The sequence below is a fragment of the Homarus americanus genome, unplaced genomic scaffold (genome assembly GCF_018991925.1).
Source record: "Homarus americanus isolate GMGI-L3 unplaced genomic scaffold, GMGI_Hamer_2.0 scaffold367, whole genome shotgun sequence".
Classification (NCBI taxonomy): Eukaryota; Metazoa; Arthropoda; class Malacostraca; order Decapoda; family Nephropidae; genus Homarus; species Homarus americanus.
In genome coordinates, this window is record NW_024743709.1 from 7,457,129 (window position 1) to 7,471,402 (window position 14,274).

At 44.2% G+C, this 14,274-nt stretch overlaps 1 protein-coding gene across 1 annotated transcript in view; it reads left to right on the plus strand.

The window, feature by feature from the left end:
- LOC121877366 overlaps positions 1-6,590 on the plus strand; it is a 28,545-nt gene extending 21,955 nt beyond the window's left edge. Inside the window, exon 2 of the mRNA XM_042383093.1 lies at positions 2,917-6,590. Within this exon, the coding sequence (XP_042239027.1) occupies positions 2,966-5,416 (2,451 nt within the window). The 5' untranslated portion in view covers positions 2,917-2,965 and the 3' untranslated portion in view covers positions 5,417-6,590. The remainder of the gene's footprint in view (positions 1-2,916) is intronic.
- Positions 6,591-14,274: the final 7,684 nt, after the last annotated feature.

Genomic DNA, 14,274 nt, shown 5'->3' on the forward strand with positions numbered 1-14,274 from the left:
CTTATGACTAGGAAGAAAACGCCATAAAAACAGCTCACCGACCAATATGATAAAATCAGGCAATAACAACATGAAGTATGAACACAGGCATACAGTAGAGCTTCACAAATCTAATTAATTTTGTGGGTATTTAATAATGTTTATGTGGGTTATATCTGTACTTTGATATATATATATAGTAATAAATTGAAATAACATCACAAACATTTCAAGATACAGTGATGGCGAGTGAGCAACGGGAGAGACGCGATAAGGAAATGTCTTCTGAAATATTTGATACAAAAATCGAAATTGAATCTTAGAAATGAACTTTAAAGTAAAAAAAAAAAAAATATTACCACCACCCAATTTTTTTTCTTATTCTTATTTACTGCTTAAATGATGTGTTGACGTATTTATATAATTGTGAGAGCAGTTACGGGGGCCAGTGAGGGTTGTCTGTATTTACGTGATGAATACATTACATTATATACGGAATGTTCAGGCTTTAATGTCTGACACGTGCTGTTCTCTCACCCTTATCTCTTGTATATTCAGAGGAGCACCACACGAGTCTTGGCTGTGGCCGGAATGGGTAAAATTAGGTATATATTTTTTTGTTTTGTTTTTGTGAATTTCTGTCATGTTATGCTAATTTTTTTTAACTGGAAATTTTAAGGGGATTCTTCACCGCTTCTCTCAGTGTGTCTTTATCTGTCGTCTTATTTGTTATCTCTCTCTTCTCTATTTGCTACTTTGGTACCTCTTTTTGTCTCTCTCTCTCTCTCTCTCCTCCCTCCCTCCCTCCGTCTCCTCCCTCCCTCCCTCTCTCTCCTCCCTCCCTCCCTCTCTCTCCTCCCTCTCTCCCTCTCTCTCTCCCTGCCTGCCTCATTTACTACCCCTTTTTATCTCTCCGTCTCTTTGTCTGTCTATGCCACCTCCATCCTCGAGGTAAGTGGCGCTGGGGGGTAGGAGCAGGTGCATTGAGCCTTATAAGCAACTACTATAAATTCATTTACGGCAGACTCATGTGCAGTGAAACAGTTAAATCGAGGCCTGCACATTCCTTGACTACAGTATCTCACAATATAACTATACCAAACTGAGCTACCACACTATGTTATCTGAGATCTATCTATTTATCTATCTATTTTTTGCATTACTCTCACACTTCAACACTCGTGAACTGTTACCTTGTTGGATGACGGATAATTTAGTTGTTGTTTAGGGGATAATCCAAAGGATTTTTAGGCTTCAGTCCTTATATCCCTACGTGACTCGTCATTGGCTGGGAGGATATGTAATCGTGTTTATCCCATCTATCTTAGTTCATCTCTGAGATAAGTGGACGGACACTGAGGACTGTGAGCTTGAGTGCAGTGTTAGAGTTACTATTCAGATCTGCTAGGACTGAAGGGGTCTCCCAGTCTACTGCTCAGTGGTAGATCAGTAATGTGTGGTGTCCAGCTAAAGACTGCCTAGCTCTTCCAGGGCGAACCTAACCCCGGGCTAACTGACAATGACGTCACGAAGGATGATGCATGGGTTCAAGCTTCTTCAAGCTTCTACCAGCAGGGAGGATCGGTATGAGACAATTCCTCGGCATGAACACCTGAATCAGTGTCAGCAGCGTTACTGAAATAGCTGTCTGGAAAATAATCTCGTTGAACCGTGAATCATCCTTAATTGACGTTGCAAATTTCTAACTAATCTGACTAATAATTTACATCAATTACTTGGAAGTCTACTAGTGATAATAACTGTACCTAGTTAACAAGTAAGAGTCATTAATTGAATAAGTAATGAGCTTCAAAGGTGATATCGTCATATTGAGACATCTCTGGTCGACACACTGTCGCCAGACCGTACACCTGACCAAAGCAGCTGCGTTTGAGCAGGCAAAATAAATGCTTACTACATGCTGGCTATGAAAACAGCTCAATGTAAAATGCATAATGAAAACTTATTCATCCATAGTGTATAATACTCTGGTTGCTATACTGGTTACAGACTAAACAAGTCTAAACTGCTTACACACACACACACACACACACAACAACTGTGACGGCATCCATTATGTGGCTCGATGATTTATCCCTCAGCCACAGCCAACAATTCTCAGCTTCATCTCCCTCCCCCCCCGTCAATAAATATCTAGCACGGCCCCAGACACACAGGGCCGGGTGGTCCTATAAATCTTTTCAACTTCAACACTGTGTATATGACTATTCACTTCCTTAAGCTCCCTCCCCTCCAACTTCATGAAGCAACTCCCATCCTGTCTCCTTAAATCCATACACCCCCTCCTCCCTATAACCCACCCACCCACCCCTCCCCCACACACACTACACTTTCTCCTCCACAGGAACACGTAACATCATACAACAATCTCCCAGGCTCAGTTAGGTTAGGTTAGTTTAAGTTAGGTATGCAACTAAAACTTCTAGGTCCATTTCAGCTGACTTTATCACGTGCCTTCTCAAACTTCATAAATTCAGCAACTTTTTTCTCCTTTCTTCTTAAACTTTCTCTACAAATTGCAGGTGTTAAAAGAAATCCGAGATATTTCTAACTTTTTTCTTCCCAAATTCTAACTGTGTTCCCACCAGCGGGTCATAGTTGTCCTCTTAACAGCACTAAGATGACAATTATCTATAAGTCAGGATTTATATTTTTACCTTCTTCTGTTTTATGTACTGGACTCTCACTCACTCACTCACTCACTCACTACTAGTAGCACTTTACCAGTAACACATCATAATTTCTCTCAGTCATCCTCTGCCCCTCTCCGGCACCGCACCTTCCCGTCCACACCAGATTTATGGTTTTAGATGGCTTTGTTTAGTTCCTCTACCACTCCTGTCTTCTTCTCTGGGCGCGTGTGTACGTTAGACTCATATGCGCTGTGCATCTAACTTTGTGTTATTGTTCCCGCAGCCAGCGTGAGGAGCAGCGTGTGTGTGAGGCGGCTGAGTTGAGCGGCGGCATGGGCGGGCAGCGGGCCATGTGGGCGCTCCGGGCCGTGCTAGTCCTCTCCCTCGGTTCTTGTCTCCTCTGCGTCAGGACCAGTGATGGTTCACTGGCGGGGGAGCTTCGCCGTATGACCAAGACGGTGGTGGAGGGCGAGGCACTACCCAGGCCAGGAGCCTCTACTAGGGAGAGGGAGATCGCTGCCATCTTCAGGGGTGTAGCTTACGGTGCCCCCACCACCACCACTGCCCCTCCTACTCCTGCCGCTGCACCTGGCAATGATCAAGTGTTCAAAAGTTTGCTACCTTCAGCGCCTCCTCCAACACCTGGGACCGATAGTAAGAGCTACAGCCCACGACAACCCACCAACCGCACATCTAAGGTGCCCAAGATCGAGTACGAAGTACCCAGCGGTAAAAAAGACACATCATACCAAGTTGATGTTGTGCCAACCTATGGTGGTGACTCCGGGACCACCCCGGGGGCCAGTGAGCGTGTCATCAGCGGCTCCTTCACCACCACCACCACTGTTGTCCTGGGCGAGGATGGGACCATCAAGATAGACACGACTGTTAGTACTGCTGATGTCCGTATGAGCCTCGGCGTGGCCTGGTGGGCGCACGTGTACGTGTCCGTTGTGCTGTACACTCTACTGGCCATAGCGTCCTTGTGCCTCATGGCGCGCGCTGCTGCTGCCACACGCCTCCTGCCACGGCCTCACTACCTCACCCTCCACTTCCTTGTCTTCCTCTCAGCCTTCTCACGTGGACTCTACATCCTCCACGACGCTCACGCCATCCAGCACCTGCTGCCGGCGACGATGCTCGTGGCTGTAGAAGAAAGTGGGTGGCCATGTTTGACGGCGGCACTGGCAGTAATGATAGTGGGCGTCGTGGTGGCGTGGCACCACCCACGCCGCCCCTGTATAGCTCTCACCATCACCCTGATCACCGCCACGCATCTTGTATCACTTCCCGTGACTCACTTCACTGTGGGCTTGCTGGAGCTTGTTGACCTGCCTATCATGTTGACCACGAGAGTCGCTACTGTGACCTGGGGTGGTGCGGTGGGAGTGGGTGGCATGTGGGCGGTGTGGCCGGCGAGAAGAGGTCATTCGTCCCATTTGACAGACGTGGTGGGGCCCGGCCATGAAAGCTGCCTTAGCGTAAGCCCGCCCGCCCACCTGGTGTTGGTGGGCACCATCACACAGCTCCTCCTGGCCGGCATCAACCTCTACGTGTTAGTAGTGCCTGTGTCCCCAACAGACCAAGCGTGGGAGTGGTGGTGTCGCCTCACTCTCTCCCGCGGGCTAGAAGTGGTGATGGGCGGCATGCTGCTCACAGCCGCCGCCCTCACCATCAGCCAACCCGGTCAGTGCTGCGCCCTCAACTGCTACTGCTGTCAGAAGAGGACGGTGGAGATTGTTCATCCCTCTGCAATCAAAATGATCCATCCCCTGGGAGTGTACACACTGCAACAGGCCAGACCCAAGAATGAACACGCTCAGACTATAGCTGCTTTATCACTCAACAACTACCAGAAGGTGAAGCGTGATCACAAGAGCCTAGACTACGTGACTTCAGACTTTCAGTTAGTGTGGAGCCACGCGCGGCCGCTCACAGCATCACAAACAGCTGGGCGCCTTGATGCCGGCGACGACTTTCTTCAGCTTCGTGTGGACAAGGACCAAGACCTCCCTCGGGCCCATATACTGCCCCTTACCCCACGGAAGGCCATGAAACCTCTCCCAACCTCCGAGGTCTTCACGTGTTCCCTCCCAAGTTACAAATTGTACGCGGCTGCTCCCGAGAACTGTTACCACTTTGACGAGGAGACCAAGGCTTCCCTGGAGCACGGGGTCCCTCACACCAATGACACGGCGGTCCTCTCTAGCAGCAGCGACAGCAGCAAGCTGTACTCCTCGCCGCAGGTCCCACTCAGAGCCAGTCGTAGCTGGGACGAGCTCTCCACCAGTCACATATACGAGGAGCCGCAGCGAACACTGTGTGGGTCGATGGACGAGGGGCTCTCTGATCTCTCTGACGTGAACGGCCTCTCTGACCTCTCCGACCTGCCCACCGATTACCTTAGCGACATCCTCTACAGCGACACCGGCAGTCCAGTCATGCTGCGACCCCCCCAACGCGCCAGGAGACGTCAACCTGTTGCTTGTTACGTCGCCTCCAAGCAGATCACAAGTCGACAGCCACTCACACATGTCATAACCACTCACCAATCCACAACCACTACCACAACCCCTCATCAAACCACCTCACAAGAACCCACAACCCGCCAGTCCACCAAAGTGAGAGACCCGCAGCCCCACCCCCTTCCAGCTGGTGCTAACCCGTCCCAGCCAACCAGTGCTCAACCACCCTCCATAAACCGCAAGACAACCAAGACCTCCACAAATCCTCACCCACCCACCCACCGCCCCCTCCACTACCCTCACCCACCCACACAATAGACGTCACCAGAGGCCGTTATCTTACTTCCGGGGCTGCCCTTTAGATATCGACAGAGGTTCCAACTCGACCCCAGCCGCCCTAAAAGGTTGTTTTTATATGATATCACTTAACTCTAGCTTGTCTGTCATTATGAATGTGACCCATAGAAACGCTGTCATGTTATAACCCTACCACTGGCGATAAATAGAGGGTAGCCCTTATAACGTCAACACAGCAGCCCCCAGACAAGACATGGATTACTCTGTTTTTGGGGTGTGTTGTTGAAAAATTCCGGGAGCAACAGTAGCGTCTTCTTGTGTCTTTATAATCCAATACTCTCGGCTCTCCTGAATGACCTTCGACCTCCTGTCTTCCTAAAGTTCACAGAGGCAAAGGAATATCAACCCATGCAACCATTTTTTTTATCTACAACTTAAAACCAGTTAAAATAATACTCCCAACCAAGCTTTAATTATGACAGGCTATACACGTGTCCTATACTGTATATATATATATTTGTGTATGTGTGTCATGTTATGTAAGAACTCTCCAAGAATGGGATGTGTGTGACGTATTGAGAACCCAAAAGTTCGTCACTGACCAACACTGATATGTAACAATAAATAACAAAGAAACTCACACCCACTGGTCAGTTTTCTTGCCTCTGTGGACTGAAGAAACAATAAAACCTCCTCGTCAGACAACCCTCGCTCACACGTCAGCCTCCTGGTAACTTCTGGTACCGACGTGTCATTCGTCTCACTGTTTTACTGAGCTAACCCCCCCCCCCACCTCCCACTGTTGTATATCCCGCCCCCCTTCTGTTGTGTCTCCCAGGCAGTAAGTAACAGTAGTGAGGGGCTCATTCCTTGCTCATTCGAGGCTAAAAAAAAAAATCACTATAAGTAGCTGGAAATCGTGCAAATTCTAGTCAACAGAGATAGAGAAAAGTTCCCCTCGACACTATATATGACAAGTGACATCCCCAAGTTCAGAATATTATAAATTATAGAATATCACTGAGGGGTAAGGTTGGCACTGCCTCGTTCAGGTAATACTAATGTAGATGAAATACCCGAGTGTTAAATAGATTTGAGGACAATAAAAGATTATATACGTTTGTGGATATTAATAGATATTTTGAAGGAGGAGGTGAGAAAGTTTGTAAAGTTTTTGTCGAGAATAAAAGCTAGAATTAACCCTAATACAACTGTTTAATTCAGACTGTATACCCAATTAGTAGGCGTTTTAGTACTCTCTCTCTCTCTCTCTCTCTCTCTCTCTCTCTCTCTCTCTCTGCTTGTCTATCTATAAATCTTTGTCTCTTTATAATAATCAAATTCAGAAGACAGCATTAGACCAAAACCAAATCAAAACTACATGAAAAGTCTATTGAACACACACACACACGAAGGAAGTTCTAACTCAACAATAATTAGTCAGTGATACCGCCGCTGCTGGAGAGGAATTGGCTCTAGGAGATTCCACCCATGTCAGCTCATTAGGTAAGAAATGTGCAAGTGGGAAATAAAAGAGTCTCATTGTTACATAGACGCCATTACTACTACACAACACCAGTACTACTACGCATAACACCAGTACTACTACACAACACCAGTACTACTACACAACACCAGTACTACTACGCATAACACCGGTACCACTACACATAACACCGGTACCACTACACATAACACCAGTACTGCTGCACATAACACCAGAAAACTTGATAAAAAATACGAGCGGCCGTAAACGTGAAATTGGCGCCAGGGGAGACAAGCCCCCTACCCCCTTAATTCTCCCCTCACCCCACCCCTCCTGGGCTAAATCTCTTGGATCCAAATTCCTAAAGATTCCCCTAAAGTCTCAGTGCAATCCCGTCGCCATTTTGGTTAACCAGCTTTGTATATACCTTAGGTTGAGTTAAGTCAGTGAGGTGCCTTCTCCCCCTCCCATCACCAGCTAATAGGATTAATAATGAACTTAGGAATGACTGTGTTATCCAGGGCCTTGACACTCAGAGGTTCGTGCTGGTAAAATTTCTCCCTCGCTGGAGCACATAAGTACGCCTCTAACAGTCTCATTCCAGCTAAGGCATAACAATTACGCTGTGAAAATGACATCAAAATCGCACTGTGACTATATCGCGCCTAATTAATGTTTTTTTTTTGGCATTGCTCTATCGTACCTAAGGATTACTATTATTATTTTTTTAATATTCCTTCATCCCCCCATTTACGAGAGAATATATATATTGTACGTGTGAATGTTGAGAAGGAGAGAGACGGAGTTGGAATCTGTTTAGCCAGTCCTCGCTGTCTTTCATAACCGTCTTATTTTTGCCTTTGTGCTCGTGTCCAGCTACCTCCTTGACCCCAGCTACCGTGCGCACTATACACCAGTCATCACGTCAGCTACGCAGTACAGTATTACGAACTGACTGGTCTGTGAGTGTCTAGCTAACTGGCCTTGTTCAGACACGCCCTGCCACTTGGATATGTTATTGTGTGTCCGTCTTGCTCATTTGTTTCTCTCTCTCTTCCTCTGTCACACACACACACACACAATGTCTGTTTTATCCTCACATACCCACTAAAGTGCACATAATTTCTGTCTTCAGACAGACAGACAGACAGACACGCGCGTGCGCGCGCACACACACACACACACACACACACACACACAAAAGGATAGGCCACAAACTAAATTGTTTTGCACCAACTTCTTAACCCCACCATTATCTCTCCCCACTCCCCATCCTTCATAATCTTACAACCAGCACCACAGCACAAAACACAACCAGTCTTCTACTTCCATGTTTACTCACTAGTCACCCCCTGGTCCTGGTAACAATGTACTTACACCAGATTTTTCCTACGCCAGCCAACCACCTAAATTGTGTACTTGTCTAATGTTTTCTGCTCTCTTGTCCAGACCAAACAAAGACCATCCACCCCCCCCCCCACCTGATGGTATCCCACCTCTCACCCTGAAAATATGTGTACCAGAACTTGCTCTTGTTTTCTGCAAGCTTTTTCCCCCATTGTCTTGTGTTGCTATGTTGTTCATTCTTGTCTCGGTATGTAACTAGTAGCCAATGTATTAAAAAAAAAAGGCGATACATTTTTTTCACTATTCTCAAAAAAGGTGATGCATTTTTCTAATCTCCAACTATCGACCCACACGTCTAACCTCAATGATTTTTAAAGTCACATGAAGTTATCATAAATCATTTACTAAAACACCTTAAACACGATCACAATTCCTATCTATCACTCATAACAGCCTTCCTTCCAACCATTGTACTAAACAACTGTTCGTTCTCCTTGACTCGTAATAACTTGGACGAGAAACTTATCGTGTTGTTCGTAATCATTCTAAAGCTTTCGATAAGGTGTGATACCAAATTGAGCTCGTTAAACTATCATCTTTGTTATATCTTGATTATAATTCTTCTTCTTTTCAGCTCCTACATCTTATATTACCACAAAACTTCTTTACTCTCTATCAAAGTCACGTCCTCCCCCCAGGCACCACTCCAGTACTAACCAGTCTACAGTCATAAGTATCCACAAAGTCTCTCACTTCCTATTATCTCCCTTATCTATTTCCTCCTTCTCTTCAACTTCTATTTCCATCATCACTTCCGTCATTAACAACCCAATCCATCATCCATTCTTTCAATCATAACAAACACCATCACCTATGTTATTCTTTACTATGTGTTGCTGATAGCTTACAGTCGAACTTTTGCTATCATTCACTGCCTTTATTCCTCCCTCTTGTCTTAGCCTCTCCCCACTGTTAACTATATTACGCTTCGGAGGATAACAATGATATATGGTTCTCCCCTCCAGGCCACCACAAGGTTAAAAAGGAATAAGAAAAATACGACACACACACACAGGAACACACACTCTCACTCTCTCTCGTGACGCTGTCTGTCTCATTGTCACATAAGAAAAACTAGACCAAAATAGGACAGGTGTTGGTAGTCCCTTTATGATGCTGAATTTGGATTACCTTCTGGCCCTCCGACTCTCTCTCTCTCTCTCTCTCTCTCTCTCTCTCTCTCTCTCTCTTAGACTCTGACTTTATATCTCTCTCTTCCCCCGACTCTCTACCGCAATGAGAGAGAGAGAGAGAACACACACACATCAAAGCACCTTGGCTGAGGCTCAACTCAACATGGGAACCAAACTTAACAGAGTCAGAAGGTATAGTCAAACAAGCTCCTTCACTACCGCCCAACTTAACACAGTGCCTTTGATTACACTCTGCCACCCAGCCACTGCCACCCATCCACTGCCACCCATCCACTGCCACCCATCCACTACCACCCAGCCACTGCTATCCAGCCACCTTCATCCATCCACTCGTTCCCTATCCCTAGCCACCGATCCACTAAAACTCAGCCACCCATTCCCTACCACCCAGCCATCCTTTCACCCACTCATCACACCACCACCACCCACTACCCTACCACCACCTTGCCACCCACTCACCGTCATCCACCCCCGTCATCCACCCCACCATCACCCGGCAACCACCACCTTGCCACCCACTAGCTGTCATCCACCACCCTGCCGCTCAACACCTTCCGCTCACCAACCTGCCACCCACTATCCTCCACCCACCCTGCCGCCCACCACCCTTGAGTTTTTCTCAGGCCATAACACCTTGTGACTTTATGGAGAGAGAGAGAGAGAGAGAGAGAGAGATCCCCAAACCAACACAGGTAACAATATTAAAACAAAACATTACCTACCCGAACATATCCATTAATTGCGTTAATAATAAATACTTATTCCCAGTTCAATTATTTATACATTAATTATGCAACACGAGCTGGGAATTTCCCCCTTTAATTTAATAATAGCAATACCTTTGTTTTAAATTATAAATTCCTTTTTTTTTCAACAGATAAAATCGTACCTCAGTCTAATACTTCTATAACAGGTAAAGCAATTAATGAAAATATATCACAAAGGTAATCTACATAGGAATTACTACAGTATAATCGCCTGGATCCTCACCTCAAACTGATAACAAATTAATCTATTTAGGAATTATCATAGTTACAAAGGTTCTCAAACTCTAGTATATAACTAAGAAAGGTAATCTATTTGGTAATTACTCTAGCAACAAGAGTCCTCAATTACTTAACCTAACCAAGAAAGATAATCCACTGGTAATTGCTATAAGCACAAGAGTCGTCAATTACTTACACAGAAATATAATCTACTTAGTAATCAGCGTAACCAAAACATTAACACTTAACGAAAAAAGGTAATCTTAACAGGAATTACTATAGTTAAAGGCTCTTTCTCATCTTCATTAAACATAATCTATAAATTACTATATCCACAAGGGTCTTCAACTCCAAAAATATAATCCCCAAAATATAACCAGGAATTATTTTGGCTCTATCTCCATTATACACTCCAAAAAGGTAATTTCTCTGGAAATCAATAATGTTAAAATTACCTTCAACCCTAACCTAAACCACAAAATATAATTAAGGTAACACTATGACCAGAAGAATCCTTATCTCTAGTGTTATAAGTAAATATAATCCACTTGAAAATTATGAGTCATCTTTGTCCTTAACTATAATCTAAACTCACAAAAATATAATAGATAAATTATACATATTACTGTCAATTATAGTACAATAAATATTTGGTACGGAGACACAGGAAGTTGATTTTATATATTGATAAAAATGCAAAATAATTAATAATGCAAAACAATTGTCTAGAGTTTTTCTACGAGGGTGTGACTGTTACCTTGGCAGTGTAGGCTAATGTCTGTCTGTCCCAGGTAGCCAGCCTCTATGAGTCTGATTGTCTATGTCTGTCAATCTCTCTCTCTCTCTCTCTCTCTCTCTCTCTCCTACGGTCCACCATGAGAGGATCACTTGGATCACTATATGGTCATTTAGGTCACCATTAGGATCATTCAAGTAGATCAATCGCTTACTTGGATCAATATAGTATCAAATGGATCACTACAGAGTCACACGAATCACTACGGAATCACACGAATCACTGCAGAATCATTCTATGGACCACACCAGAGCGTAGTCGTTAACTCGTACAACACTTGGACATCTGACTGAGCACTCACGAACCAAAACGTAGTGACATCTGACGGAGGAAACACGAGTTACAACGTAAATACAGAAACAAAATGACGCCATGAACCTGTGAAATAAATAATGGAAGTAATGCTGGAAATGTCAAGAGATGCGATTTTTTTTCTTTATTTTCAAGCCATTAGAAATAAGCCATTAATAATCAGGTCTTGAAAATAAGCGCTTGAAAAAAAAATCTCGAATGCAAGGTCTTTAATAATAAGCCCAGATAATAAGTTTTATAAATAAGGTCTTAGAAAATAAGCTTTGAAAAAATAATACTCTCATAAATAAGGGTTAAAAAAACGAGCTCTCTAAAAATAAGCCTTGAAAATAAGTACTATAATAACGTACAGAAATAAACTCTCACAAATAAGACCTCGATAATAAGCTCTTTAAATATAACTCCTACAAACAAACTCGCTAAAAAAAAGCGCCCCCCAAAAAAGGATGATCTCTGGAAAAATTAAAACTATTCTCTCTCTCTCTCTCTCTCTCTAAAAAAAAAGCCTTGAAAATTGAGCTCTTGAAAGAAAACTCCCAAAATAAACCATTAAAAAAAAGCGCTCAAAAATAACCCACAATATAAGAACGTCCCCCAAGTAAAAAGAAAGAAAGGGAAGGAAAAAAGAGAAGAAAAAAGAAGTAAATCCGTATGAAGTAAAATGAAATCGAGACAAAGCCGTTTATGACCCTCGCATCACTGGGTAAAAAATAGTAGGATATAACACAAAGAGAAATTAACTTCAAACGCGTCTAAAAACTGCATTTCCGGCACTCAACCCCACACTCCTCTCAACGACGTGTACCCCCCTCCCACCCTGCCTCACACACGTAGATACTTACCCACAGCCTTCCTCTCTCTCTCTCTCCCCACCACACACACACCACCTCCCGCCCCCCACACTCACACCCATCCTCTCCACTTTAATAAATGAATCGTCTATTTTAAGTCTTCATGGAGAACTAAGGTCAATAATCCACAAAACCTTATATATTTACGTGTGTGCGTGTGTGTGTGTGTGTGTATGTTACTCTTGACCAGTCACAGCGACTGTGAAACACCCGAACTATACAACTAGGTAATGAATGGTTAATTGAGAGGACCTGCCCCTACGGTTATACAAACACTATACTGCACGAGAACTTCATGACTCAACTCCCGATCTTTCTCTCAGAACAGATACTTGCTGACGTCACTGATTACATCTACAGAAGGAAGGTTTTACCACACGACCCGACCCGCCCTCACTCAGGCATACACGAACACACAGGAACTTTTAATCAAACCGACAAACATGGTGAACTATTCCACCAATAGTTCAGCATGTTTGTAGGTGTGATTAAAAGTTCCTGTGTACCCGGGTGAGGGCGGATCGGGTCGTGTGGTAAAACCTTCCTGTTGTAGTCATTGACAGGACAGGTTAACTTCCTTGTGATAAGGTCAGGCTCTCATAACTTTTAGTTATTAGTGGTTGAGTCGTACAGTCCTAACCTACCACTCTCAGAGGCAGGGGTTTAGGTCCTGCAAAGACCAAAGTGGTGTTACTTTGCATTTCACTGTCTTTTGTATACGTATTGGCAAAATGAATTAAATTAAGTTGCAGTAAAAACGTGTATGGCGTCAAACCTTGTGAACAGTGGCCATTAATATATAAATAATGACTGTGAAGCGTTACCTTTTCTGAACACCGCGACCGTACAGTAAAAAACAGTGTACACAATAGTAAGTGCTTCAGCAAAACATGGTTGTATGTGACACAGGAGTCATACTACACACCCGAGAAGAGTGTATCATGACAACACTCACAGTACAATATAAACAACGATATAATACAACGAAAACAAACACACAGCAAGAACTTGTCAGCTAAATCACAGACAGAACGTACACGATAAAACTGGTGTCGTAAAATCGAAATGAATCCCGACCATAATACTAGACCAGCCCAGGATATAACCTGACACTAAAACACAAAAGGAATGGCTGTGATAAATAGAATGTGAATACGTGATCATACCTGAGGGGACATAGGAGCTCCGTCAGTGTACAATAGACCACAATATAACTGGCGTGCGGAAGGGAGGGAGTGTCCGTCAGGTGTGTGTGGCGGCGGTGGGTGGTTGTGTGCCCAGTACTGCCAGGGGCTGAAGGAGGAGGCGTGGTCGGGTTGTTGTCTGGCAAGGGGTTAATTGTGTGGTTGGGTTGTGTGGCTGTAATGGTGGATGACGATGAGTTACTGGTAGGTCTATACTCGTGTTTATATTATCTATCGTATTTTCCGTATCACACATAACCCGTAGCAGATGTATGGTTGACGCTATAAAAATCTTGCCTGGTAACAGCAATGGATGGGAGTTTACTCACAGGGTCGCCCTTGTTTTGGTATCCGCTGCGACACGAGAACAATATTTACAAACCAAAAGAAAAAATAAGATTCCGTTTAATCTTAAAAAATTTCATCTTTAAACCTAAGAGGATCGTTCTTAAAGTGCCTCCTTGTTTTGAAAATGACTCTGAATGAAATCTCCGGATAAAAAAGTCATTAAGTAACTCACTCAAATTATTACGGAACTAAAAGGAATTTGGGGCGGGCTGTAAACGGTACACAATGTGCTTAGGGACTGTAGTAATTTGAGGTTTAAGTTGGGTTAATGGGCTTAGGCAATGCCTTACCAATATACAATACACCGAAATTTCCCCGAAAATCCATTCCCTACTACAACAAACATCTCAGAAAA